The 25890-nt window shown below is 41.9% G+C and overlaps 4 protein-coding genes across 6 annotated transcripts in view; 1 reads left to right on the forward strand and 3 right to left on the reverse strand.

Annotated features, from left to right (window-relative positions):
- Positions 1–25890, reverse strand: part of LOC117761837 (olfactory receptor class A-like protein 4) — a 946130-nt gene that overhangs the window by 684425 nt on the left and 235815 nt on the right. The gene's annotated exons all lie outside the window — the stretch shown is intronic.
- oxtr (oxytocin receptor) lies at positions 1802–8835 on the forward strand. Its single transcript, XM_034586094.1, has 2 exons — positions 1802–3398; positions 8108–8835. The coding sequence occupies exons 1-2, from the start codon at positions 2471–2473 to the stop codon at positions 8359–8361; spliced, it is 1182 nt and encodes a 393-aa protein (XP_034441985.1). The 5' UTR covers positions 1802–2470; the 3' UTR covers positions 8362–8835.
- Positions 11006–14309, reverse strand: cav3 (caveolin 3). Its single transcript, XM_034586161.1, has 3 exons — positions 14092–14309; positions 13843–13975; positions 11006–12699 (listed from the first exon to the last, which is right to left on the reverse strand). Exons 2-3 carry the CDS (start codon positions 13957–13959, stop codon positions 12358–12360), a joined length of 459 nt encoding a protein of 152 aa, XP_034442052.1. The 5' UTR covers positions 13960–13975; positions 14092–14309; the 3' UTR covers positions 11006–12357.
- gpr61l (G protein-coupled receptor 61-like) lies at positions 20308–25406 on the reverse strand. 3 transcript variants are annotated; one of them, XR_004613889.1, is made up of 4 exons: positions 25004–25406; positions 22787–24174; positions 21877–22756; positions 20308–21841 (listed from the first exon to the last, which is right to left on the reverse strand). XR_004613889.1 is itself a non-coding variant. In XM_034586087.1 (3 exons), the coding sequence occupies exon 2, from the start codon at positions 24106–24108 to the stop codon at positions 22816–22818; it is 1293 nt and encodes a 430-aa protein (XP_034441978.1). In that variant the 5' UTR covers positions 24109–24174; positions 25004–25406; the 3' UTR covers positions 20308–22756; positions 22787–22815. The 3 variants fall into 3 exon arrangements, 1 of the variants encoding a protein (XP_034441978.1); XR_004613888.1 differs by having other exon boundaries at positions 20308–22696; positions 22766–24174; XM_034586087.1 differs by having other exon boundaries at positions 20308–22756.

Below are 25890 nucleotides of genomic sequence, written 5' to 3' on the forward strand. Positions count from 1 at the left end.
TGCTCAAGATACACAACACAAAATCTGCACATCACAGATCTTTCCAATAAAATAAAAGCAAGTCATGGCAAACAGGTTGAGGTCAGAATCAGTGAGTGCAGAGCTGAGCAGCTCCTCACATCATCATCAGTCTTCCATTGATCTGTGGCAGCTACAGAGAACGCTGATTGCCCCGATGCAGCTTCTGCAACACAACTGTGCCACACACCTCCTTAATTTCCAGTGTCGACAATTACACTTGTTGTTTTCTGCTTATTGTTGTTTTCGGACTCATCCACTTTCCTAACTCTCATGTGGCTCATCTCATGTGTCTCACCTAAAATGGGCTCGGCTAGGACATTAAAAAAAGTTGCATCACTGGATTTATTGTACCATTATTTTCCAATTTCTTCCCTTTGTCTTTTCAATTTCCAGTCGGTGCTAAATCATCAGCAGTCTTCGTGTTACTGCTTTGGAATTCCAGTGGATCTACAGTTTTCCAAACTCCAAACCACAAGAAGGGGGAATGGCTCCCTGGCTCAGATAGGATCAGAGGCTTTTTCCCGACGGGTTTTTGCAATTGAGTGTTGCTGGAAATTTGAAGAGCTTCACAGTAGCTGACAAATTCCACTTGTCAGTACTCCCAACTACTCTAGCATGTCTCTAAATCTCCTAACACGACTGTGTTTAGTCTTGAAGTACTTACGAATGGTCAGAGTGTAGAAAGGGTTTGGTTTCACTTATTTATGGTGTGTATTATTTCTGTGCTGCAGGGCGTAGAAACAGAATTTAAGCAGCGGACCTGACAGGCAGTTGTTTTTCATGGAGGTTAATAATCCTCTTACTATTGTGTTTTTGTCCCACTGCTCCGTGTTAGGAGCCCTTTAATCTGTCCACCTCCATCCCTTCACTGGGAGGCTCTGCATTACGCTCTCTGCTCTCATGTAATGTATCACACTTTGCATGTTGTTAACATTCTTGTGTCATCAATTAAGCAATGACACACATCGTTGCCATTCGAGTCGCTGGGTTCCTCAGCAGCATTCGCACTTGGCAACGCGAATGGGAAGAGGGAAGAAATGTGTTTTCACAGGAATCACTGGAATGTAGCAGATGGACATCAACATGGGCATGGCACACAGCTGGCAATAAAAGTTCAGCTTCACATGGTTGTTGTTTTTTTCCCCCACGTGCAGGAGGTCGACAAATCATCATCATCAGGTACTATTACAATAATTTGATGAGCCTCATTTCAGTATAATTGCCTTGATAACATCACACAATTTGGAGCATCAACTTTTAAATCCTAGTTTAGAAAAGAGTTGTTTCCTCTTATTTATCTGACCTACAAATGGACTGGCTATTTGTTGTTCCCCTGGAGTTGTAAAACTCACCATCCAGCTGAAGAGGAACTGTTTTGTGTGTGTGTTTTTCAAGCACTGAAGCCTTTATTTATATTAACTCATTCATTCTCTTCTTGTTTTCAGGAGGTTATGAACCTTTTTAACCCCAAGTTCAGAACCAGCTGAGGTTAGAGTCCTTCCACAAAATATGTGAGTCTCCAGAAGAAAAAGAAAAATCTCATTTTCTCCCCAGATTTTGACACCATGTGCTATTTGTCACAGGCTCCGCTGTCATCTCCCCCCAGCATCTCTGTGAACAGATTTGAATTTCCACAGCCATGTCTCAGTCTGACAACTACAAATCTTCTCTCATGACACTGGCAGCTCCTCCAAATGAGGCCCGTGATTCAGAGCAGATCTGGGGGATCAGGTTCAGAGGAGGGGTCGAGGGCTCTGAGGCAGGAAAAGTTGAAGTTGATGCATGGCTCGAGTCGTCCCCTAGTGGTTGTGGATGGTAATACTGTTTGCTGTTAACTCCTGAACTGGGGACAGACACAACCTACAACAGGCACTTGTGAGCTGTGGCGCTGGTCAGACCGATTCTTACCCGAGAAGAGGATGAGGATGGAGGCTTCAACCTCTGCAGATTTTGATTTTGATTTTCATATTCTAACTTTAGAGTTTCCGATTTCATTTTGAAGCCGAACATCTATTTTTCTCGACTATCATCCTGCAAATTATTTGGATTTACTCGGACCGTGAATTTGGAGATTTACCTTTGACCAGTGATGTGTCCTGCTCGAGTAGTTTAGACCCCAGTTTTGATGTTTGTTGGTCTTCTGAACCTTAGGTGCACTTTATTTTGGCTCCCACACTTTATCAAACGCTTCATGCAGTTTTGATAAGTGGAAACATTTGCTCGTTTTCTCTGAGGACTCGTGCGTCTTTTCTTTCTGGAAAGCAGTGATGACTGAGGTTCAACTAAACAGCGCTTCCTTTCCTCTTTTTCATCCCCTGAGAAACTTGTTTTGAGCCTCATCACATCTCACTCTCCGTCTTTACCACCTGCAGGAGGGAGACTTCCACTTCCAAGACCCTGGCTCCAGGTGCCCGTCCAGCCCTGACGCATAGAGGACCACGCTGCGGCAATGGAAAGTATCTCGAACCAAAGTGACTTGTGGCCATTTAACGAGTCGTGGAAGAACTCGAGTCTCCCCAACGGCACCTCCGGGTTGAATCAGACGAATCCCCTGAAGCGCAATGAGGAGGTGGCGAAGGTGGAGGTGACCGTGCTCGCCCTGGTGCTGTTCCTGGCGCTGGCGGGGAACCTGTGCGTCCTGCTGGCCATCCACACCACCAAGCACAGCCAGTCGCGCATGTACTACTTCATGAAGCACCTGAGCATCGCCGATCTGGTCGTGGCGATATTCCAAGTTCTGCCTCAACTTATCTGGGACATCACTTTTCGCTTCTACGGCCCGGACACCTTGTGCAGATTGGTGAAATACCTACAGGTTGTCGGGATGTTCGCGTCCACGTACATGTTGGTTCTGATGTCTGTAGACAGGTGCCTGGCGATTTGTCAGCCTCTCCGCTCCCTGCACCGGAGAAAAGACCGTTTCTATGTCATCTCCTCCTGGATCCTGAGCCTGCTGTTCAGCGTCCCGCAGATGTTCATCTTCTCGCTGCAAGAGGTCGGCTCGGTCGGGTCAGGGGTCTACGACTGCTGGGGGGATTTCGTGAAGCCGTGGGGAGCCAAGGCGTACATCACATGGATCAGCTTGACCATATACATCATCCCCGTGGCCATACTGAGCCTTTGCTACGGTTTGATAAGCTTCAAAATCTGGCAAAACTTCAGACTGAAAACCAGACGGGAGCAGTGTATAAGCCTGACGCCCAAAACCTCCAAAGGCAACACGCTGGCCCGTGTGAGCAGCGTGAAGCTCATCTCCAAGGCGAAGATAACCACGGTGAAAATGACTTTTGTAATCGTCCTGGCTTATATCGTCTGCTGGACCCCCTTCTTCTCTGTCCAGATGTGGTCTGCGTGGGACCCAGAGGCGCCTCGTGAGGGTAGGAATAAAGTTTCATAAAGTGCGCACCAACGCGTAAAGGCTGGTGTGCTATTATCATAAGTCATATTTTGGACACTGGGGTATTCACCATCTTGTCCTGTATTTTTAAATTGCAAACCCATCATTTACACCCAGTTTATCTGATAACATTGAGGGGTGGAAACGTTTGGAGATTTTAAAATGTATGTTTCATCCTTCTCCGTGTGCGCATTGGTTCTCTTTACGCACAAGGATGCGAACGCCTGTCCACCAATCAGAGAAAACTGAGGCAAACAAAGACAAGCTGAGCTGTGTTTATTGTGTCCTCCTAATTCACCTGGGGCAGGAGTTTCACAGACGAGTCAGAAGATGTTAATAAAGGCACATAGGGTTCAATAAAACCCTGTGCGATGCGGATGACACAGATTACACTGCAGGTATATGTGTTTTCTGATATGTATCTATTTCAAATAAATATCCAACAACATTCAAAAACACAAATCATCAATCCCTGTCACCCCACAACCAAAAACATGAGTGATGTCTTGCTACAATAATAATCAAGTGTATCGGTCAAATGTTTTGGTGCTGTTGTTGTTTGCATAGAGAAACATATGTAGCTTTGATAGACATTATAGATATTCTGTTTTTCATATATGTCAAATTGCTCATATACCTGCTCTATATGCTAAAACACATCACTGATTCCAAGTGCATAAACTGCATTAAGATCCCATGTTCCCGGACATCCAAATACCCTCTGACCTTCCCCACGCTGCAGAGACCGAGTGATGGCTAATCATTATACAAATTACTGTGCGCCACGGCGCGCGCCAAGCGGCTCCTACTTGTGCCTGTGAGGCACGTTGGAGTGTGTCGTTGACATTTAACCATAATAGGCCACGAAGCGGCCATCTATATGTCCTCCCTATATTTATCGACCTGCTCTGCCAAGGCCACACCGATTTAACAAGAGGAGACTAATGTGCCAATTCGTTTTCATGGTGGGTTTGCACAGTTCACATTGTGATGAGGACATGTTTAATGTGAGAGGTAAGATATAATTGACCTGTTTGTTGGGAAGACTTACTGGAAAAGGTTATTCTGATTAGAGCTATTCATTTGAGGACTTTGCAGAATAATGTGTCTGCTTCTCCTCTTGAATAAAACACTTCCCATCACTAACAGTGGTAGATGGTCGTTCATCAGACAGTAAAGTAAATACGTTTTTATAAAAAACATAAAAATAAAGCAAACAGCCCAGATGCTAAAAAAAGAAAATCGGGAAATTTCTTGTTGAAAAGAGAATTAATAGACTTTTGTTGTTTTCTTCTGCCTCAGAGGGTTTTTGCCGAAGTTTCCAGGTGACTGCATGTGCGTCATTCTCCTCCGGGTGCATTGTTCTCACCAGTCATTTCCACTTTTGAGGAAAAAGTAAAATACACTGAGAGGTAATATTCTTTAACAATCAGCATGAGGCTAGATGCGCCCTAGGAAATGACAGCAGTCGGCTCTGATGCTGCAACGTTAAATATTCAAAGTCGGTGTAGTCAGAAAATAGCAGCAGAGGTTGTTTCAGTCTGTGAACGGGAAAGACAGAGATGATACCAATTTGTGCTGCAGAGCCTGGATCGGTGCAGATGTCTGATGGCTTCCCTCCACGTGAACAGAGAGGCCATGATTGGCAATGGCACGTGCCTGTGTCCAAAAGATAGTGTCACCTGTGTATGTGCACATAAAGTGAACATTATGAGACATTCTCCACCCAGTCAGCCCAGACAACTTGAAGCTGGGAAGCTCTTGCTAAACATTGCATTTTTTTACATAAATGAACCATAAACTGTTTTAAAACACATGATCTTAGATTCTGTGATTGTAGTTGTTTGGAGTTTTTCGGTCATTCTTTGTGTTTTTAGGGGTTGACTGAGATTGTGCCTTTAAAACAGTTTGTACTGCAGTGACAGACGAGCAATCAATCAGGACCATATAGCTCAGTAAAACAAATTATTAATGCTTATTGCCCATATACCTACAGACTTATACTTCCTGACCTCACCATGAAATATATCCATAATATATTCCCCGAGACTTAAATAGCCCCAAACATCTTAAGTGTCAGAGTACTAGAGTTATGAACATTGATTTTTCTCTTTATGTTTTTTTCAATGGTGCAGAAAGTCGATTCTTTCAGCCTGTGTCTGAGGGATTGGCACCATCAGGGATATTCCTGCCATGGTCTCCTCCGAGATTAACCCATTAGAGACATGTTCTCCACCATTTTCAGCATCAACCTAGCTGTTACTTCAACTCGTTTAACTCGTCTTTAAAAGGCCACTCCTAGAAATGGCAGTGTATAAACGCACTAGTTTCTTCTCTGATTCATTGCAGACACCTACACTTTCTCCACTGACTTACTACTTATGTAAAGTACAAATGTCACAAATGACCCAGCACCTGAAACAGGCAGATGCACTTTCAGGTTCATAGTTTGAATGTGCTTATTCCCCTTCTATTGAGGGTTGATTGATAAAATTGAATCTATTGTGAAAGAGTCAGGACCTTTCAAAGATTGGAGGTTCAACTGCCCTCTAATCTTATCAATACGACTTTTGAAAACATTAGAGGCAGGTAGCTAAATGCTCCATTCTTTAAGCTTTGTGAAGGCAAACGGTGATTTCGCAGTGAACAAACAGACAGATTTCATTATGTAAAGGACAAAAACACTTGAAGGTTAAACTCTGACTCAGACACAAACAAAGCTCCCAAAAAATCTGTAAAAACAAACCCGTTCCCCTGCGGAGCCTGCGTGGTGCCCTCGGACACTGACTCACACTGAGACCATACTATTGATTTGCATTATGTGCTTGACAGGAACAAGACCAGAGTTCAATCGCAAAGTGTTCTTTCTCTAAAGCTCTTTTTCTATGTGTCTTTACAAGCCACGATAAAAAACAAACTTGGAACATAAGAGAAAGACTAAATTTGATCGCCGCCAATGCTTGTTCGGCTTCAGGGAACACGAATCAGCCTTTCGGTCTGACCTGTATGTTTCAGCTCTGACAGGAAGACAGATGCACCACCCAGAGGAGGATTATATTCTGCCTCTCCATTCGCTCTGTGATTTATCGTTCCCTTTGCAAAGACATTGTGAGCGAATCCCGTAAAGACATGTCACAGTTCCCCCTGCTATTCAAATTGGGTCCAGGCTGCACTCTCATCCCACCCTGATAAGAATGCTTGATAACCACCGGTTGGTCTTCTGCAGTGAGGTGTTTGATTCTCTCCATGTCGGTCGAACCTATTTACAGCCGACTGATGTGTGGCCGAAGCTCTGTGTCAATTTACTCATTGTTTTTACTTGTACATGTCATGGGCGTTCTCTTGCTCAGATCTGAATATTGGGTCAGTATTTAAAACACCCTTCAATCGGTTTCATTTGCTCATCTGAAACATTTCGATGTAGAACTCAAAAGCAGATTATCAAACCAATAAAACTGCAATTGAAGGGTAATTAAATGATCTACACTCAGTTAAGTTCATGTTTTTCTCTCATAAATCAAATCCTTAATAGCTGATGAAGAGTTCTTATTAATCATGTGTGTGACTTTAATTCCCTTCCAGAAATCATTTACGATGACAAATCTTCGTTAGACTTCAGGGAGCATCATTAGAGGCGTCCTGCGAACAGCAGCAGCGCAGACAGACTGAAATCAGTAAGCGGAGGTTAAATACCAAAGTGAGCAGAGGTTAAATACAGGATATGAACCAATTACACAAATCCGATACTCACTTGCCAAATGTCAGCTGGATGGTGGCGTTGATGTGGCGTAAATGGCATCCAACGTGCCACTGCTAGTACCTCAGTGTGAGAGGAACAATTCTGCTGGTCCCATTCTTTGAATCAATCATTCACAATCTCATCCTTGTGCTGCAAGTTTTATTAAATTCTCTCCTTCCTCAAAGATCTCTAAATGCATTGCAATCGGCTATGTAGTTCCCAGTCAGATGAAAATTGAAATGAGATGAAAACGGGGGATCATCATAGTTGCTATAATTCATCAATGACATGAATTTGTGTTAAAAAAAAGAAAATTTGAAGAAAAATGTGAATCTATTCAATATTTCGAGAAAATAATCTGATGGATTGACCGCTACCATACCTACAACCACTTGGCTAAAAAGTATTGATTGAAATTAGGATGAATAAACCATCACAAGTAAAACTAAATGTTTGTGCACGAAATTCATGAACTACTTTCATACATTTTGTCACTGTACTTGTTAAGAATGGAAGTAGATACACATTTACCCAGTAATATCATTATTTGTTGCATAGAATGTGTATAAAGATGGACGACATGACTGCTGCCCGAAAGTGAAGCCCAAGCATCTTGATTGCCACCTGGTGGCTGGCGGCAGTATAGGTCATAAATTCGGCCTCCTCCATGTTAATGGGTGGGAGATGGACGTTCAAATGCTTTTTCAAAGATAGTTTCTGTCATTAGGTAGTTCTTATCGTATTATTGGTCCAGCACGTTTATTGACGGGACCTCGCTGCTGTGGCTTCATCCCCTGATCGTTTCTGTGCAGACGCCCAATGCTCCAAATGGCAGTGTTCGTATCCAGGATATCCTGGCTTCCATTCTGGATAGTGGGAGGACTCAGAGCTGCATCGTCAATCTTTAATGTTTGCTCTCACATACCAGTAACTCTCCTCTCTCTCTGCAGCTATGCCCTTCATCATCTCCATGCTACTCGCCAGCCTCAACAGCTGCTGTAACCCCTGGATCTACATGTGCTTCGCCGGACACCTGTTCCAGGATCTTAGGCAGAACTTTCTGTGCTGTTCCACTCGCTACCTCAAGTCATCCCAGTGCCGCTGTGAGCCCGACTTTGACTCCAGTCACAAGAGCAACTCCTCAACGTTTGTCATAAAGAGCACCAGCAGTCAGAGGAGCCTCACACAGACTACTAGCACATAAGCATGGACCCCCCCCCCCCCCCCCCCCCAAGCTGCCCTCCTGGCCTTTAACCACATGCTGTCGCCATTAAAAAAGAATCCAGCCGTTTGACTCCTGCAGATACCTCTTTCCCTGAAGGTTGCTGTTCAAAGCCCAGAAGGGGAATGACAACAACGCTCTTAAAATATTTTATTTACATTAATATACAGGACATAGTGAAAATATAATTGTGAAATAAGAAATTTGTAGGCAAAATCTACAAACTCTAATTAAGGGGCAATATTTTGTAAATAAAAGCTTTCAAGATGATCATGGACCGAGCTGAGCAATCCACTGAATCTTTTGTTTTTTGTTCATACATTTCTTTTTATAGATGTACAGTATATATTTACACATTTACTGGGCAGAGTGTGGAAAAGAGAAAGATAAAAAAAGAAGATTGAATGCTAGTTGAAGCCCTGTCAGCCCTGAGCAACTACACCATTGATTCAGTTGTGTTATAATGAAATCAGTCACCTATATTAAATATTGTGTACAGTGTTGTTCACTTTGTTACATTTGCGATGGGTTGCATGTGTAAGCTGTTACTTGAGCTTCTGTTTGATGTACGTTGTTTTAGCTGTCACTGGTAAAGATTTCTGAAAAAAGTTACAAATAAAATCAATAAAGAATGAAAGTGGCAAAAAAATACACTGATGGCTTTATTATTTACACCGACCTGATGCAGAAGTCCTTCTGCCTCCGAAACAGACTGAAAAAATCCTTGGCAATGTTCCTGGAAAGCTTCCAGAGGGATGTTTGTCTGAATTTAGGACGTCACAGAGTTCCTGGACATTTTTTGGCAGCACATTGAAACTTTGAACATCCCATTCGGCCTCAGTCCCAAAACACATTACTGGGTCAAGATCTGGAGATTGTGCAGTCCCGAGAGGTGAACCGCATGTTCCAGGAGGTAGTCTCAGGTCACAGCTGCTGCATGAAGTATCCTCCTATTTACCATTGAGCCATGAATTCACTCTATAGCGTTTCTCATTGTCTGTTTTATAATTCGTTGTAAATGTAAAATGTTTCAAGAATATGAGCTGTCAAGGATGTGATCCACTTAGCACATCAGTAATCATTTACAACAATGAGAAGTGTCCTGATTAAAACAAAAGCTGAACAATAAAAGGCTGAACAATATGCTGTAATACATTCTTTCTTTGTGAAGTTCATAATGTTGTTCTACTTATTTCAACTGTCCTCCCCTAGAATTGATTTTAATACAGTAGGGTAAATAGTGCAGAATTATTCAACTGCATTATACTGCATTATATTGCATATTGGATTACAAGATAGATTAATGTAACTAGTTAATAATTATTAAACACTATTTTAGTCTACTTTTATATTTCTTTTTAGGAGAAATTTATTTATTTTATACCTGTAACACTTTGCTTCTTTCATTTGAATTATCGCAAGAAATTCTGTCACATAAATCTTTGTAATCTAAGACTTTTTAATCAATGTTAGGACCAAAATAACTGGTGGGTAGTTTTTTTGTACATTATCTGTAATTTCACACATTTAATTCATCATTTGCAGGAGGGGAAAAAATTAAATAAATGTAAAAACCTTTAGATCTGTGTGATTTAGTTCACACCAAAAACATTCATTCTATATATTTCATGTCTCTCTGTAGTAGTTTTAAAAGAAGGAATAAGAAATAACACAACCAGTAAATTGCTGTTGAATTTAACAGCTTCTATTTGAGGATTCAAAAAAATGATTCCTCATTTGAATGTGTTTCTCACCTTCCTGCATGTATCATATATATATATGGTGCTAAAGGTGATCATTGTCCTTGTTCTGCTGAAATGAAAGTGGCTGCAGTGCTTGACCACATTAGCTGGCAAGTGAGTCACTCTTGTTCACATATTACAACCACCAGAGTGAAGCTGAATAATCAATAATGGATCTCCGACTCAACAGAGAAGCGCGTGAGAGACATACAAACGCCACCTCTAGTGCAGGGGTGTCAAACAAGCGGGCCGCAGGTCTAATCCAGCCCATAGGACCACTGTGCAAAGTTTAAAGAGGTGTGATGAAAGATTTATTTTTCTAATAAAAAGCACGGTTGTTCCTGATTTGTCCACTGGGTGTCGCTTTGCCCTATTAAGAGCAGCAGGTGGTATGACTAAAAACCACATAAAGACAAGTGAGACACTATCAAATGAGAGCTAATGTTCATGTGGACCACGTGAGGAAAGTAAACTTGATTTGATCTCAGCACCTTTCGTAGCTCAAGGAAAAATAATATTCAACACAACTATGAGACTCATCGTGACGAACAATGCGACAACGGGAGTTGTTGGAACGAGTTGTCTGAGGAAGCAGTTTGGAATGAAGTGTCACCAGTTGGTGCCCAGACAAGTGACAGGACTTTACCAACAAAAGAAACTCTGTGGCTGACTGATTGTGGATCTTGCTAGAGAACTGGACAGCCACATTAACAACAAAGTTATGTCATGTGTGGTATTTTCAGGAGCAGCAACTTAGACAAACACGGACATTGCTCAAATAGCCAGACACATTTGTGGTGTTGATGCTCAGGACTGTCATTGAGGAGTTGGTCCCGATGACAGACACCACCAGAGTAAAACACAGATGATAGCAGACTGACTGAAAGTGGGAAAACACGCAGACATATTGTTGAATATTGTTTTCTCAAGACATATTGTTGCACTTGTTAAGGCTAAGATGTGACATTAAGTCGACCGCTTCATGTAAAATGCTTCTTCAGAGACTTTCACTGATCAATTCTCTGGAAATAAACATGCAAACCTTTTGAAATTGTTCTTAATTCTCCTCTCACATCTCAGGCTGTTGGTTTTGCTCTGTGCTCTTTTAAAGGGAAACATTTGGTTGTGTTGTTATCTACAGGTTGTGATGCAATGGTTTTACTGCTCTGGCCCACTTCGGCGTATTAACTAAAATGGGTTTGACACCGCTGCTCTAATGGTTCACAGTTCACAGGCCAGTGCCTCCAGGACGACCGCAGTAATATGTTGGTGAACATAAAGAATATTTGTTGCAAGCTTCTTGAAAAGATTTGAGATGACACACATATAATCGAACACTGAGGCCGTGGTGCAATATACTTATCATAAGGTCTAAAGTGTCTAAGTTTCAGCCAATGCATATTTTTTCTTTATACACTGTAAGTACACAATAGCAACAAAATGTATATACTTTACTTTCAAATCATCATATACACAAACTGAAATATACAAACATGTAGATTTAATACTCCACCCATCACACTTTGATTAAAATGTCCTAGCTAGTTACTGTTGATTTGTCACAAATTAAGAGGGAAATATATCAGAATATATATATATATATGTTTTAATACACGGAGAAATCAGACAATATTGATCAAGACATTCAGAAAACATCTCTCTTCCTTTCATTCTGTTAGCGTTTTTAAAATAAGGTTAAGTGTACAGACATGAAAGTGTCAAATTCAATTCAGTCAATATCAAGTCAAACACAGTGGACACAGCAACACACAGCCTCCTTATAACTTTCAATATAGCCAAATGTGTCATGCATACAGGCAGCATCGTCCAGAGATGCAGCAGAGTCGGGGAGTTAATTACATTTGTTGTGAATGAAGTAGACGTAATCGGAGCTTTTTGTCATGTGAATAAGTGAGAGAGGACAGATCCTCCTGCGAAGGCCGACGGCCCTCTTCTGCCACAGTGAGGAGCACAGAGCCCTCCAGGACTGCCAGAGCTGTCACAGAACCACGCTGCCTGCTGCAGCTGTCGCAGGGCTTCTGGTGGCAAAAGGCACAGCAGGCATGTCAGGACTCCGAGCCGAGGGCTAGAAGATGGGAGGGTGGAGAGCAGCGTGTTAAGGGAACTGCAGGAGGAGTATCAGGGAGTAAGCAAGATGACAGGATTTATCTCCTGGTGTATAAAAAGATACCGGACTGCATCCGATCGTACTATAAACACTACTGCGTAGAGTTCTTTAGACTTCTTTGCGCAGCGCCACGCGCACGCTGCTGAAGATCTTGCCCAGGGCCTCGAAGAAGGGGTCGCAGAAGGTCTGGATGCAGAGGGAGTAGATGCGGCTGATGCACTGGGACTCAATCAGGCAGCTCTTGATGCAGGGAACCACCGCCCAGATGTGGCAGAAGGAGATGCAGGCGAACAGGAAGCCCCAGAGCAGAGCCACGGGGATGCCGAAGATGGCCGACAAGATGCGGTAACACCAGTATTTGGACACGGTGAAGGTGGTGTAGCTGAGCTTCCACACTCCGTCCAGGCTGTGTGTTCCATCGGGCTCTGCAATCACATCCTCAAACTCCACCTTTTAAGAAATTTAAAAGAGGCTTTCATTAGTGCACATCCTTTCATTTTAAACATCTCCCCACCACGAGACCTCTGTGGGCTCCGCGTGTCAAACGTGTCAAGTGTGTTTGTGCAGAGAATCCAATTTATCTGTTGTATTCCATGGAATTAATATTAACTGCTGGGCCCAAATCATTCTGACAGATGTTTTCACGTAAAATGCACGAGAGCAGCTGGACAATGTTCCAATTTGTCTTCAGGTGTCAGTACGTGCGTGAACCACCTTGTCAGTAATCTTGACAGGTAGACGCCCCGCACACCTAAAACCGTTTTTTCTTTCTGTTCAGATCCACTGGAGTAGGAACAAATCACTGTGGGTTTCCTGTCGAGATAGCAGCCTGAGATCATCCTCTGAATAAATGGCTGGACATGTATTTTCTGTTTAATATTTTTCTCTGTGAGGTCTGGGAGGATTTGTAGAGTCAAAATTCTGCAAAAGCACAGTTGGTGTTCAGTAGAAATACAATGAGAGAACTGGCACAAAGCTGTTATATTGGATTGCTCTTCCAATTAAAGGGACTTGTTTAATCGATATAACCAATCTTTGTTCTCAGGGTTTGGCAAAGAAAAATAAATTGTGGAAATATCACCAGATCAGTCATTGCTGATTAAATTAGTTATATTAGCGTCTTAATGGCCGGAAACAAATAGGACCAAATCGGTGAATCATTCCAAATTCAGCCGTAAAAACTGAACATGTCCTCAACTCATAACTCACGATTTACCATCCTCTCACAGGAACTTTCATTCAAACACAATCTAATCTCAATGTATGTTCAGCCTTGTCTTTACAGAGACTGGGTTGTGGTGGTATCGTAGCAACAATCACAGCATAAACAGTTGTCAAACCTAAATAAAACACGGTGTCACAGAGTATCAGTGTCATACCGTTCTACCTCATTCCCAAAATAACCCCTAAGTCCTGCACAGGCAACAGGAATAGCTCTCGGTCTATTTCAGGGCTTTTCCAGACAATATAATAACCTGCTCTCCTGTCTTTGTGCCTATGAACCATTTATTGCATTTTCTCCACACATGCCAAAGTAGGGGTCACTCTGTTAATCCTCTCGGCGACAGGGTGGCGCCTGCGAGCTGCACAAACCTTCACTACATCCTCATTGATCTGCTTGGGGTCTCTGTTGATGAGGTCGATCTCCTTGGTGTGGCTGTCCTTCACGGTCTTCTCCTCGGTGGCGTTGTACTGGTACTGATCCGCCATGGTCGGGCTGCAGGTCCTGGAACGGGCCGGAGAGAGAGAGACAGAGAGTGAGAGTGAACCTTCCTGGATCAAACTGCTCGCAGCCACCGTCTGAACTCCTGTATCACCGCCGGGACGCTCCCACTCACATACCAGTGGACAGCAGCTGCAGACGTCCTGGTAAAAATGGAGGCCTGACCACCACCCAGCACGCACAAAAAAAAATAGCATATACACTCACACGCCACAATGTAGTGCACACAGACAGAGAAGGCATGCCTTAAAGGACCCAGGCTTGTGTCACATTTCACATGGGGCTGTGGGAAGAACTGGGCAGAGTTTGCACAGTGGCACGAACTTCCACCACAGGGAGTAAGACAGTCGAGCACCAACACACCCTTCTGCTCCAGGTTCTTGTCGGAACACAGTGTTTTGTGATGATAATTCAAATTAGTCCACACTTGTTGCAAAGATTAATTCTTCAAATCTAATTTTGTACAATGCCCCTGCAGGCGAAAGGGATCTATTGGTAGAGATTATATAAAATAATCCTAGTGATGTTTTCACTAGTGTGTTTCAGCTAAATTGTACAAATTGTTCTTTACCCTAGAATGGGCCGTTTATATTTAAATACTTTATATTTACATCAGGAGCGGGTCCTCTTTACGGAGGCCATCATGTTTTTTTACAGTAGCCCAAGCTGGACAAACTGAACACCTTTTGAGTTTTTATGAAAACCGAAGGTTACCCCAGGTTCTCTTTCATGTTTGGAAGGGGAGGTTGATGTGATCAGCTGCAACATCAACTTCACCACTAGATGTCACTAAATCCTGCACACTGAACCTTTAATTTGGAGGCCTTGTGAAGAGACATTAACATATTTTGCATGACAAATACATATTTCTTTGGGCAAACTGCCAAAAAACACAAAAGTATTTCATAGCTATTTTATAAGAATCAATATGTTTATTTTCTTTATTTCAATCTCACCAATAAAGTGATGATGTAAGTCCCGAGCCACCTCATACACAATGTTTCTGATCGTAGCGAACACAGCGTTTAGTAATATGATGATTATATTTCAAAAAAGTATTAAGGAATAATTTTATATTAGTTCACACTTTTTCAAACACTAATTCCTCATATCTGATTTTCATAAATGCACCTTTACTGTCTCTGTAGACCTCCAGTTAACACTCTGTAAAGTAGTAATGCTGTTCTGCACTTAAATGTATTCAACAGAGATTTTGTGACTATACAGTTTCATTAATTAGCTTGTTTCTATCGCAAAATAAAGCTTTGATTATTTAATTCAATTTGGAGGACTTGTAAAGACAGATTTGCCCATTTTGCTTAACAAATATATTTCCAAGTGCTAATGTTTCCTTGTGCAAACAATGCCATAAAACATGTAAAAAGGCTGAGTGGGCATGGAAGAAATAATCAATCCAGTCTTTGAGACCCAGGGCAAAGAAAATATATAGTTTGCTGTTTATTTATTTACATTAATCAAATGTTTATTTCCTTCATTTCAATCTCACTAATGAAGCGGCTCGGTTGTTTATATCCCAGCCTTGGAGTGAACAACAGATAATTTACATAATGTAAGTCCCGAGCCTCCTCATAAACAGTGTTTCTGATCGTAGCGATGCATTAAATTGCAGGCCCCCAAAAATAAAACTCTAATTCAGTCTTCCCTCAGCTGTGCAGTTGTTTCTATCAGTCATAGCTTTCTATATCAGTGGGTTTCATAAACGGAAAATAGTTCTGCCAAAAACGTGGAGGGGGACGAGGTCCTGATGAAGGGCTCCCGCTGCAGCGCACCCAACTCTCTGCTGCTGTTTGTCCCGATCAGAAGAGTACAGGAAGCACGGTTTCAGAGCAGGGACTGGAATTCCTTGCCCCAGTTCCCTGGTGGCAGAGACAGACTCCGTGAGGGAGGGGCTGCAATGGGATCAGGGCACATGTGACCAGGAGCCAACTCAATTAGAGGAGTATTCTCGGCGAGGCGGGGCGGAGAGAGTGGAGGCCGGTTAGGCATGAAGGCAGAGGGACAGAAATAGCTCAGCAAAGAGTCATGGTGGACATACCTCGGCCCCCATGGGTGTCAATTCAAGCTGAGGGTGCAGCGGCTCCTATCATCTGTTTAATGTAGACAGACGTACAGCACAGGGACCTCACCGCTATTTTTAGAGTCAGTCATGCAGTAGATTTCAGTGGGTTAGATTACAATGTGGGGGGGTGTTGGCAATAAACAGTGCTGGTTGTTTTTAGTGACACAATTACAAAATGTTGCTAATTATCTATTGTGTAATGTAATTTAACCTGAGCATGAAAAATGGTAAATTAAAAGCACTTTTCTAGATGACCACGCAAATTCACCCATTCACCCTAGTTCATCCATGTGCAGCAGCTTCTCTATTACACATTCCTCACACACTGCCGGCAAAGCAAATGTGGGATTTTGTCTAAGGACACTTGGTTATGCGGAATGGAGGAACTGGGAATTGAACCAGTGGTTATTTCCCAGTTGGTGGTTGACCTGCTCTACCTCCTGCACCTCAGCCATCCGATGAGTGACGCGTGGTTCCCTCAAAGGGTCAAAACATTCACAAGAGACAGATTTGACGATGCAGAATCCTGGATTTTGAATATTCCACAATGCAACTCAGTCGTATCTTTTGCTGGACCCTCCATGACAACCATTTCTTTTATATTCCACCATCCCCTGTTTGTAACACAAGGATGTCTGTCATAAATGTGTAATGATTTATCCCTGATTATATCATCAAGTGTTATTCTCTCAGATTTGAAAAGTCCATTTTATAGAAAACGTCATACATTTGTTTTCACAGGCTGAAACCTGTAAAATTGGTGGCATATCCCTTTAAATCCCTCCCTTATAAAAGTGCCTTATTTAACACAGGGCAAATTGTTATGGTTTCATTTTCCACCATAACTCAGAGACAAAAATAGCTGAAATAAAACTACTCGCAAACAACATGGGTGTGTATTTGTGACTCACACCCGTAACTCTAGCCGGGTTTGCAGTCTCATTTGAAATGTGTGCAATGGGTCACCTAAAAATATTTTTGTTTATAATTTCAAAATAATAGTTAAATTCGATTTTTAAGTGCAAAGAAAAAGCAATTATTTCTGCTTCACGACCTGCAGCATAACATAATGTGAAAAAAGACAAACAGATGGAAAAAAGTCATTTGTATTCAAATGATTGTTGATATGCATCAACTTTTATTATAGAACAAATTATCTTACGGACACACTCTGCTCCATCCAGGAGACTCCACCAGCATCTCTTCATCTCTCCTCTTCAGGACAGATCCTCCAGCTTTGCAGTCACATCACAATCTTTGGGCTCACGTGCTGATTCCATATTTTCATTCTTTTTAAGACATATTTGCTCTACTTCTGCTATTTCTGTGCATTGAAATGTTTCCGCACTGTTTACCTCACATCTCCACACAGGCACTGTGAACTAATTCTCAGTGTTTTCTCTGTTTATTAAACAACAACTTCTTTGGACGGCTTGACATCTATGTTGACATCATGACAACTGACTAATATTACAAACTAATCATATACCAATTATGATGCAGATCTTAATTGACCTTTAAGGAACTTGTATGCTGTCTGTATTGGTAAGGAAGTGGTTGACGGTCAGTATGCTGCCACACAGTCTGGACCCAGTGCATGTTGCTGATGAGGAGCTGTACACAGGTCATGATCACTGGGAACAGGGGGCTCTAACATGTGGCAGTGGAGTTTAATCACACATTTTGACGTACTATATTGTGCTTTATGGTTATGTCCACTTGAGGTCAGTGTCGGGCCGCGCACTTACCAGCCCATCCAGTTTCGCATTGAGAAGAAAAACAAGAAAGATGAAGAACCAGCACCAGAATACAGACACCATTTTATTTGTGAGCTGCATTTACCCTCATCATTGTGAATCCCCTTAATAAAAGTGAATACATGAACGTAACCACAGATTTCTTCTTCAGCTCAGCCCCGACATCATGGTTGTTTAATTTCATTATGTCTCCAGACACAAATGACGTGTTGCACCTCAGCCTGTGGCCTCTGTTATGGTTTATGTGTGTTTTATGTTGGTTAAATCATCTTGGCAGGTCACATCAGTTACCTTAAGACTTGTGTCGACTCTTTCAGGATCCCTGTTGGGACTCAGAGGCCTTGTGTCTCTGTGTGGAATCCACATCTTTAGATTGTACATCCACATCCACAACATCCCCCTCTGGTCTTTTATCTTTTGATCTCTTGGATCCTCGATTTTCAGGCTGTGTCTCTGCTCGTTCGACTGCTGTCGCTGGAAACATGGAGGAGGGGCGGGATGTGGCAGGAGGATGGTGTACCACTCCAACCTCTGCCGGCGGCTCATTGACACCCAGGTGGAACATAGTGGGCTGCTGACTGCCGTGCCTCTGCTTGAGGAATGCCTTTATTGGCTTTTACAGGCCCGTCTCCACTGACACCCTGCAAGGAAAGTCTCATTTAGACTTACTTGTACATGAGAAATGTCAGAGGGTAATTACTAATAGCATAAAATCAGTGTGCATTCATTCTAAGAATATGTATTAGTTTGGAGGTGAGGCTTATGGCTGTAATAGGAAAGAATATACACATGCTAGTAAGTATGGATGTAATGACGGGTTAATTGTTGATTTACATTGATCCCCAGACCAAATCTGGCCATTAAATACTCCACAGACTCCAATATCTGATGAACCCTGAGATGTCATTCTTATTTTGAAAATAACATCAGTACTCACTAAGCAGATGAAAGATATTTCACAGTTTGTTTTACAATCACTAGAACCCCTCCTGTGATAAGGAAAATCCGTCGGTGTATAGCGCTCTCTGCTGGCCATGGATTGTCTAATATTTGTTTTGTTTTTTTCTGATAAACCCTCGTCATTTATCCTTGATGGGTAAATTAGCTACAGTTTCCATTCACACATGCCCAAATAGTTCATTTGTTCCATTACAACTTGTCTTCCCAGTTCCAGCAGAAATACTGCAGTGGTAATGGTATGGTGACAGGGTCTGATTGGCTGCTGGTTAGCGATGTGTGTGTGTGTGGAAACCATGACGATGAAGAGCCCCACAGATTGTCTTGTGATTGTGTCTGAGGTCTGACGATCCACAGCTTAACAGAAGCTAATTTACCCACATCTGGTAAATGTTTGTAAAACAATCGTTTCAATTGATAGTTACATCAAATGACGACGCGCTGTTCATTAAAGATGAGAGCGAAGCAAAAGAAAAAGGGTCATACAGGTAACACAGAATTATTAAGCTACCAAAAATGTATTTTATTAGTTTCTGTCAGTGAATGTTGTCTAATGGGGTTTATTAAACTATTCCAGCGACAGCTGATGTAAATCTACTGAAAACTGCTTGTAGTGTTTGTACAACTGGGTTGATTTGATAAATCTCCTCCTACTTTTTACAGTGGTCTACATTTGCACATATTACATTTTCTAGGTGACTGCATAGAGCCTGGTCAAATTTGAAAGGATGCTGAGCTCTTACAGTCAAACCTGTTCATCCAGATGTATCTGAAATAATAGGCTCAAGCCTGTTATATGAATTCAGGATGAGAATGCTATAGAGACCTCTGGTGGTTGTGAAAATGTTCTTAAAGCAGATATTATGGTGGTCCAGAATGTGTCATAATTTGTATTCACTAATGTTTAGCTTTACACGTACTGTATCTAGATCTATCACATTTTAAACCCTGTTCGTTTGTTTGTTTTAGAATCAGAAATCAGAATCAGAAATACTGATTTCTGTTTCTGAAACAAACAAATGAACAGGGTTTAAAACACGATAGACCTGGATACAGTATGTGTTTATGAACCAGATTACTTAATGGTCTACCACGAAACTTGCTGAGAGGATGTGGTATTGCACAGGAAAGAACCCATAAAATGTTGGTGTGGATCCAGATCACGAGACGGATTCACTTTTTATTTTTTCACTTCCTTCAACATTTTCACTAATTTCCCAGGAAATAATGCACAGATCTTGATGAATAAAAACAGCCACATTATATATATTATTGTATGTAATTTGGTGCAGCTTGATTGCATTTAAGGGGACTGGCCTTGGCGGTGGATGTGTTCTACTGAGTGCCATTTGAGTTAGAAATAGAACTAAATAAAAATTGAATGCCTTTTGACTTGTGTTATATATGTTGTCATATTGTACTCTCAATATTAGACACAATGATGCAATGATTAGTCTATTAATTGGTGAATTGATTGGAACATATTTTAAATTATTTTCTGGGAGTGCCATTCTAGTTTGTTCATGAAATCAAAGCCAATATTTTCATTATTTAATCGCGATGCATTTGTGAAGGCGAGCATTAAAGACAGAAACAGACTATCTAAACATTAGTCTCACGACATAGGTTCCCACTGTATGTGTTTGTACAGCATTTATATCCCCCCTAATGCAGAGCCCAACACAAAGTATTTAACCCACACTATCACAGTTATGTAAGCGTGGTGTAGAATAACCCAATTAGTGGCAGCAAAATGGTGTTTGCTGTCACTTGCAGTAACCACACTATTCTGTCTTTTCCACTGTTTGTGAAAGACTAATACAAATAGCAGAGGCCATAAAATAGCACTTTGTCACCACTTTTAGAGCTTTATCAATGCCCAGTAATGATTTCCATTGGAAATTCACTATCTCCGCCTTACAGTAACCATGTCGCTATTACAGCTGCCCATATTCACAGGGAGCTTTTTTCTACCTGGGCCACTAATGCATATGATAATGAGCCTCTATCTGAACCTATACACCTTATGTAATCAGTCTGCGTCTTGAAAGGAGGCATGAGGCAGAATTTGTAGAGTCCAATCAGAATCCGAAGCTTAAGCATACATCCAGGCGAAAGGTCCTTGTTGCTATGTGAGTCACAGGCTCACTCAATTTCCATGACGACAGGGGCGGATGACATTCAGCGTCTAGCAGCATATCTGTTGCACGCAGGAACTCGGAGGTATTGTCTCTCCGATTCATGAGAGCTCCTCACTCTGCAGAGCACCGACGTGTCAGTGCTCTGAAAGTGATACGTGGGAGTCACACTGTGCTGCTGTTTATCAAGTTATTCCTCAGATGTAGACGACACTGCTCGGCAACACTGACATCAAATACAGTGTGCAACAGTGTCAGGCATCAATATAACACTGGGAAATAGAGCATATTGTTAGTGGCATGAAATAAATGACAGTAGAGCCAAAATATGTTATTCAAATACAATACAGTGGAATGACGCTCAGTGGAGCACTACACCTCTGCCAACAGTCCCCTTGGATTTAATTTAAGCTGCACCAAATTTACCTCGATCCATTGATAATGTTTTTTCTTTAAATCTCACAATGTAAAAGAAAGAAAAAAGGACAAATTCCTGGTTCAGCCCTTTGAACTGGATCCACACCAACATTTGAATGAGTTCTTCCCTGATCTATAATGCATCTGTCCACCAAATTTCGTGGAAACAAGTCGAGTTGTTTTTGTGTAATCTTGCTCACAAACACACTGACCAACAAACGAAGAGGGGAGAGATAATGACCTTTGCGGCAGTTGGGGGCAGTGTTTCTTGGTTTAGGCCACTTCCCGAAAGCAGAAGAAGACAAGAGCCAAAAGACGCACAGCCCAGACTTAACTGAGGTTTCCACAAAGTTTGTCATTTATTACTCACTCACACATCAGCCTTAATGAACCCAGCCTGACGGCTTTTATCCTATCAAGGCCACACGTAACCCAAAGAATTATACTGATGTGGCAAAAGTAAGAGTGCTGCCCAACTGTGCACCAGTAAATCAAAAACACTTTCTGATAACGCTGCACCCTTCGTCTACACAACACAGCATGTCCCAAATGTACATTTCCCAACTTCAATTGTTACACTTTGTGTTATTGTAGTAAAACTCCATATTTACACATTTACAAACATATAAAACATTTTAACAAACACCACAAAACCAGGCCAATGGTGACATATTGTTAAATTACATAGAGGGGAACATTCATCACATTTATTTAGATATTTCAGGGGCCACAGTAGAGCCGTAGCACCTTGACCTGTAATGAAAAAGCCTACATGAATTAAACTGAGAAAGGCACAGGACATTTAACATTTATTCTAAGTGTGGGATCGTATTTTTTTCAGGTCTGTCTTAAAACAACACTGACATTTACACGTGTACATTAAAGTATTACTTCCTCCTGTGCGTTTGTTTGTTGGTTGGTTTGTGTGGTTTGTGGCAGGATTTCAGGGGTCTGATCCAGTTGGTTTTTTTCACTTAAACATTGCAAGACATGGTGTTTTTCCACATTTTTATTGATTTTTCAGAGAATAATTAATGGATCTTGACCACTTCTCCCTTGTGGCCTTGTTTGGAGAGGGACACTACCAGCGAAGGGCCAAGGGAGAGGAATTGGGACAGGGCTTGGTCTGATGGATCCTTTTGGCCATAATAGCCACCATAGCAGCTTTAAGCAATTTCAATGAATAAGTGATTGGTGACAAAAATCCATACAGGTCATTGCTCTCAGCCAAATAACACCCGTAACTTCAGCAGAAAATAATATGAGTCTTAAACTGTTGCACAGAATAATGATTATTGATTTTGTCGGCCATCACTTACAATGTGATTGCTTTCAAGAAGAGACCTCTTTGCAGCCTGTGGGGACAGAAGCAACACTTACAGGAACTCATAATCCTTTCAATATAAATAGGGGCCTGTCAGTATTTTATCGAGACCATATGCACAAATATAATATATATAAGGACTGTTGTCCATCGTTCAGGTCGGTTAATGTTCAGGCGCGTTCCTCAGGTATTTGTCCAGGGATCTTTATCCCCTGGTTAATAGTGTTTCTGGGGCTGGAGTTGGCACAGCTGGACTGGGTCTCAGCTGTGCTGCTGGTTCTCTGGATGAACTGGAGGAAGTTCTCCTGCAGGGAGCCCTCGTGGCTGGATGCCCCAAAGTCCACAGGCTGGGTCAGGCAGCAGCGTCGAAACTTCACCAGCTCCTCTCTGATCTGTCGGTTCAACAGGCCGTAGAAGAACGGATTCACTGCGAAGGAGGAGTAAGCGAGCCAGGTGACCGCCTCCTCTAAGTCTCCGGGGCTCTGCATGGAGTCAGTCAGAGACATTTGCAGGTGAAAGATGAAGTACGGTAACCAACAAACCAAGAACTGGCCCACGATGAACACCAGGGTAATAGCAGCCTTGCTGCCGCTGAAGGCCCTCTCTGGAGACAGTCTCTGGGGCAGAGTGCGGTTGGTGGTAATCATGGTGGTCTGGCTGTTGATGGAGTCTGAGCGATCCTTAGCTGGGTTCACGTTTGCCCATGCTGGCACAGCGGGGACTTGCTGCAGGGCTGCGGAACGAGCGACCTTGTACACGGCACAGTAAACTGCGAAGATAACCACCGCAGGGACCAGGAAACAAATCACACTGAAGACCACAGCAAATACTCTCCTCAGACGACTGTGGCTCGCATGCAGAGAGCAGTGAGCCGCAGCGATGGAGCTATGATGTCCATAAGGTGGCCAACCGAACAGCGTGACCAGAGCCAAGAGGGCCGATTTAACCCAGATTAGGAGCATGACACCAACAGCAAGGTTGATTGTCATCTTGACTTCATAACGCATTGGGTGTATGATGTAGAAGTAACGCTCCACACTAATGGCTGTGATGGTGAGGATGGACAGACAGATGAGGAAAACATTGAGGAAGATGTAAACCTGACACTCCAGAACAGTGAAGACCACGGTGCCAAAGAACGGCGAGCTGGAGATGATCCCCAGAGGCATGAGGAGGATGGCGCACAGCAGGTCCACCGCGCAGAGATGACACACAAATGCAAACCTCTTCAGGTGAGGTGCACGAGCAATGGCCACCATCACGCCGGTGTTGGCCAACAAGGCGATGAGGTTAAGGGTGACCATGCAGAACAACCCGAACAGGTCCTTTATCTGGGACTGGGAGCTTGTGACGACGCTCACGTCGGCAGGCACTGTGGGATTGGCCTCCCATTGGGCTGTGGTGAGGTTTGGGATTGATTGATCTGACGGAGAGGCTATCATGAGACCAATCTTGTCGGCCATTATTCATTCATAACTTCCTCCATTTGTTTCTCAAATGTCTTCATGTCCTGTATCTCTCTGTAAAGTCTGTAAATGGAAGAAAAAAAACAGACCATTTTAAGTCCGGACCCTTATAAAAACTAAAAACAAATTCGATTAATAATAAAAAACAATCCCTATACCTTATCCATAAAGAAATATATGACAAGTCTGTCTGTATGTATATAAATTATAAAAATGTATATATATTTAAATTTTTTCACAAGTTTTCATATTTTAAGCTTAAATATACTTAGAAATATAAACAATATAGATTAGAAACTACCGAATTATCAGTGATAATAGTTTTGAGGAGAATAGGCTGTGATTTTGGACAGGGTCTCTCCGACTGCTTTCTGTCTTAGGTCCAACTGTTCCTGAATATGTGTTGTTTTGTTCATGTGTTTGATGCTTTGAGAATCAAAGAAAAATGGGAGAATAAAGGGACAAATTGATATAAAACCCACTTGCACTCAAAGAGAGAACAAAAGTAAATGTCCAAAAGAGTGAGGTCTTTTTAGACAAATGTACAAAGATGAATTGTGATATCATAAAAAGATTATTTAAGCAGTTTCTAGACGAAGACATATACTACTTTCTTTATTATCTGTTTCAGGGGGGAAAATACAATTTAAAGGATTAAAGTTCTGCTCCAGAATGTGATAAAGAAAAAGGCAGAAAATCGGTTGCATTTTACAACATACAAAGCTGCACTGATAATAAACGTAACAAAACATACGAGTGCCTTCATTTCTCATTGTTTGGTTAAAAATAATAACAATGAGACTCTATTTATGTTTACAATGCCGATGATAAATAAAAACAGATACAGCATTAACAACAACAACAAAGCTTATTAAACATAAAAGTAACTTACCCATAATCCTCTTTTTGTTTGTTGCAATTCAGACCAAACAGGTGAATCAGACGTCTGACCTGACGAAGCTTCGATTGCAATACAACATGTTGTTTCTATCGACCCAAGCCAAAGGTAGTCCAGCTTTATAGTATTTTATCTTGTTTTTTTAATCCCAAAAAGTGAAATAGTCAGTGTTCCAGGTTAAAAAAAATCCAGGTCATCAAAAGAAGTTTGATCCTTCAGTGCAGACGCTGCAAAGGTCCAGACTCATCCCCCATTCACATGTCGAACTGAAGGAGTGCTGATCTCTGAGTCCATGATGATTTCAGAGATGCTGCTTCTTCTCTCATCACCGTCCACCAGAAACACTCTCATCCCTGTCCTGTGCTGTGTATGGCACTGACTGTCACACATTGTATTGTTTGTGACTGTATGTGTGTGTGTGTGTGTGTGTGTGTGTGTGTGTGTGTTTCTTTCAAATAGACACTCCACTGTCCTCCATTCAGAGCCCAGTGTTCCCTGGGTCCTAATTCCCCCAGCTTAAAGGGGAAACTCACCATTTACCTGTTTGCTGTGTCTGTGCTCAAGAATGATTATTTACTGAAAACAGAGGGAACTGGAGAATGATTGTCTCCGTGGGAAATAAATAACACAAAAATAAAATTTACCGCAAAAAATGTGCATGCTATTTTCCATCTGTAGATGGAGGTGATTGTGTTTATTTATGTGGTCCAAGAACTCTGATTCCTTACAGTTGAGTAAGAGTCAAAACAATACAAACAAATCGTTGTAAAAGAAGACTCTCTTTTATAAATAAAAGTCCTGCATTTAGAATCCTAACTATATCAGTAAAAGTACAGAAATGTATTTCCATTAAAATACATTTTAAGTTTAAAAGATGTAAG

This window comes from Hippoglossus hippoglossus, chromosome 5, assembly GCF_009819705.1.
Source record: "Hippoglossus hippoglossus isolate fHipHip1 chromosome 5, fHipHip1.pri, whole genome shotgun sequence".
Classification (NCBI taxonomy): Eukaryota; Metazoa; Chordata; class Actinopteri; order Pleuronectiformes; family Pleuronectidae; genus Hippoglossus; species Hippoglossus hippoglossus.

Bases quoted from the DNA above. Each gene is read 5' to 3' on its own strand.
- oxtr (XM_034586094.1), top strand. From the start codon at position 2,471: ATGGAAAGTATCTCGAACCAAAGTGACTTGTGGCCATTTAACGAGTCG. The intron at 3,399-8,107 runs GTAGGAATAAAG...CTCTCTCTGCAG, and splicing joins CCCAGAGGCGCCTCGTGAGG to CTATGCCCTTCATCATCTCC.
- cav3 (XM_034586161.1), bottom strand. From the start codon at position 13,959: ATGGCGGATCAGTACCAGTACAACGCCACCGAGGAGAAGACCGTGAAG. The intron at 12,700-13,842 runs GTTTGTGCAGCT...ATTTCTTAAAAG, and splicing joins TCAATGAGGATGTAGTGAAG to GTGGAGTTTGAGGATGTGAT.
- gpr61l (XM_034586087.1), bottom strand. From the start codon at position 24,108: ATGGCCGACAAGATTGGTCTCATGATAGCCTCTCCGTCAGATCAATCA.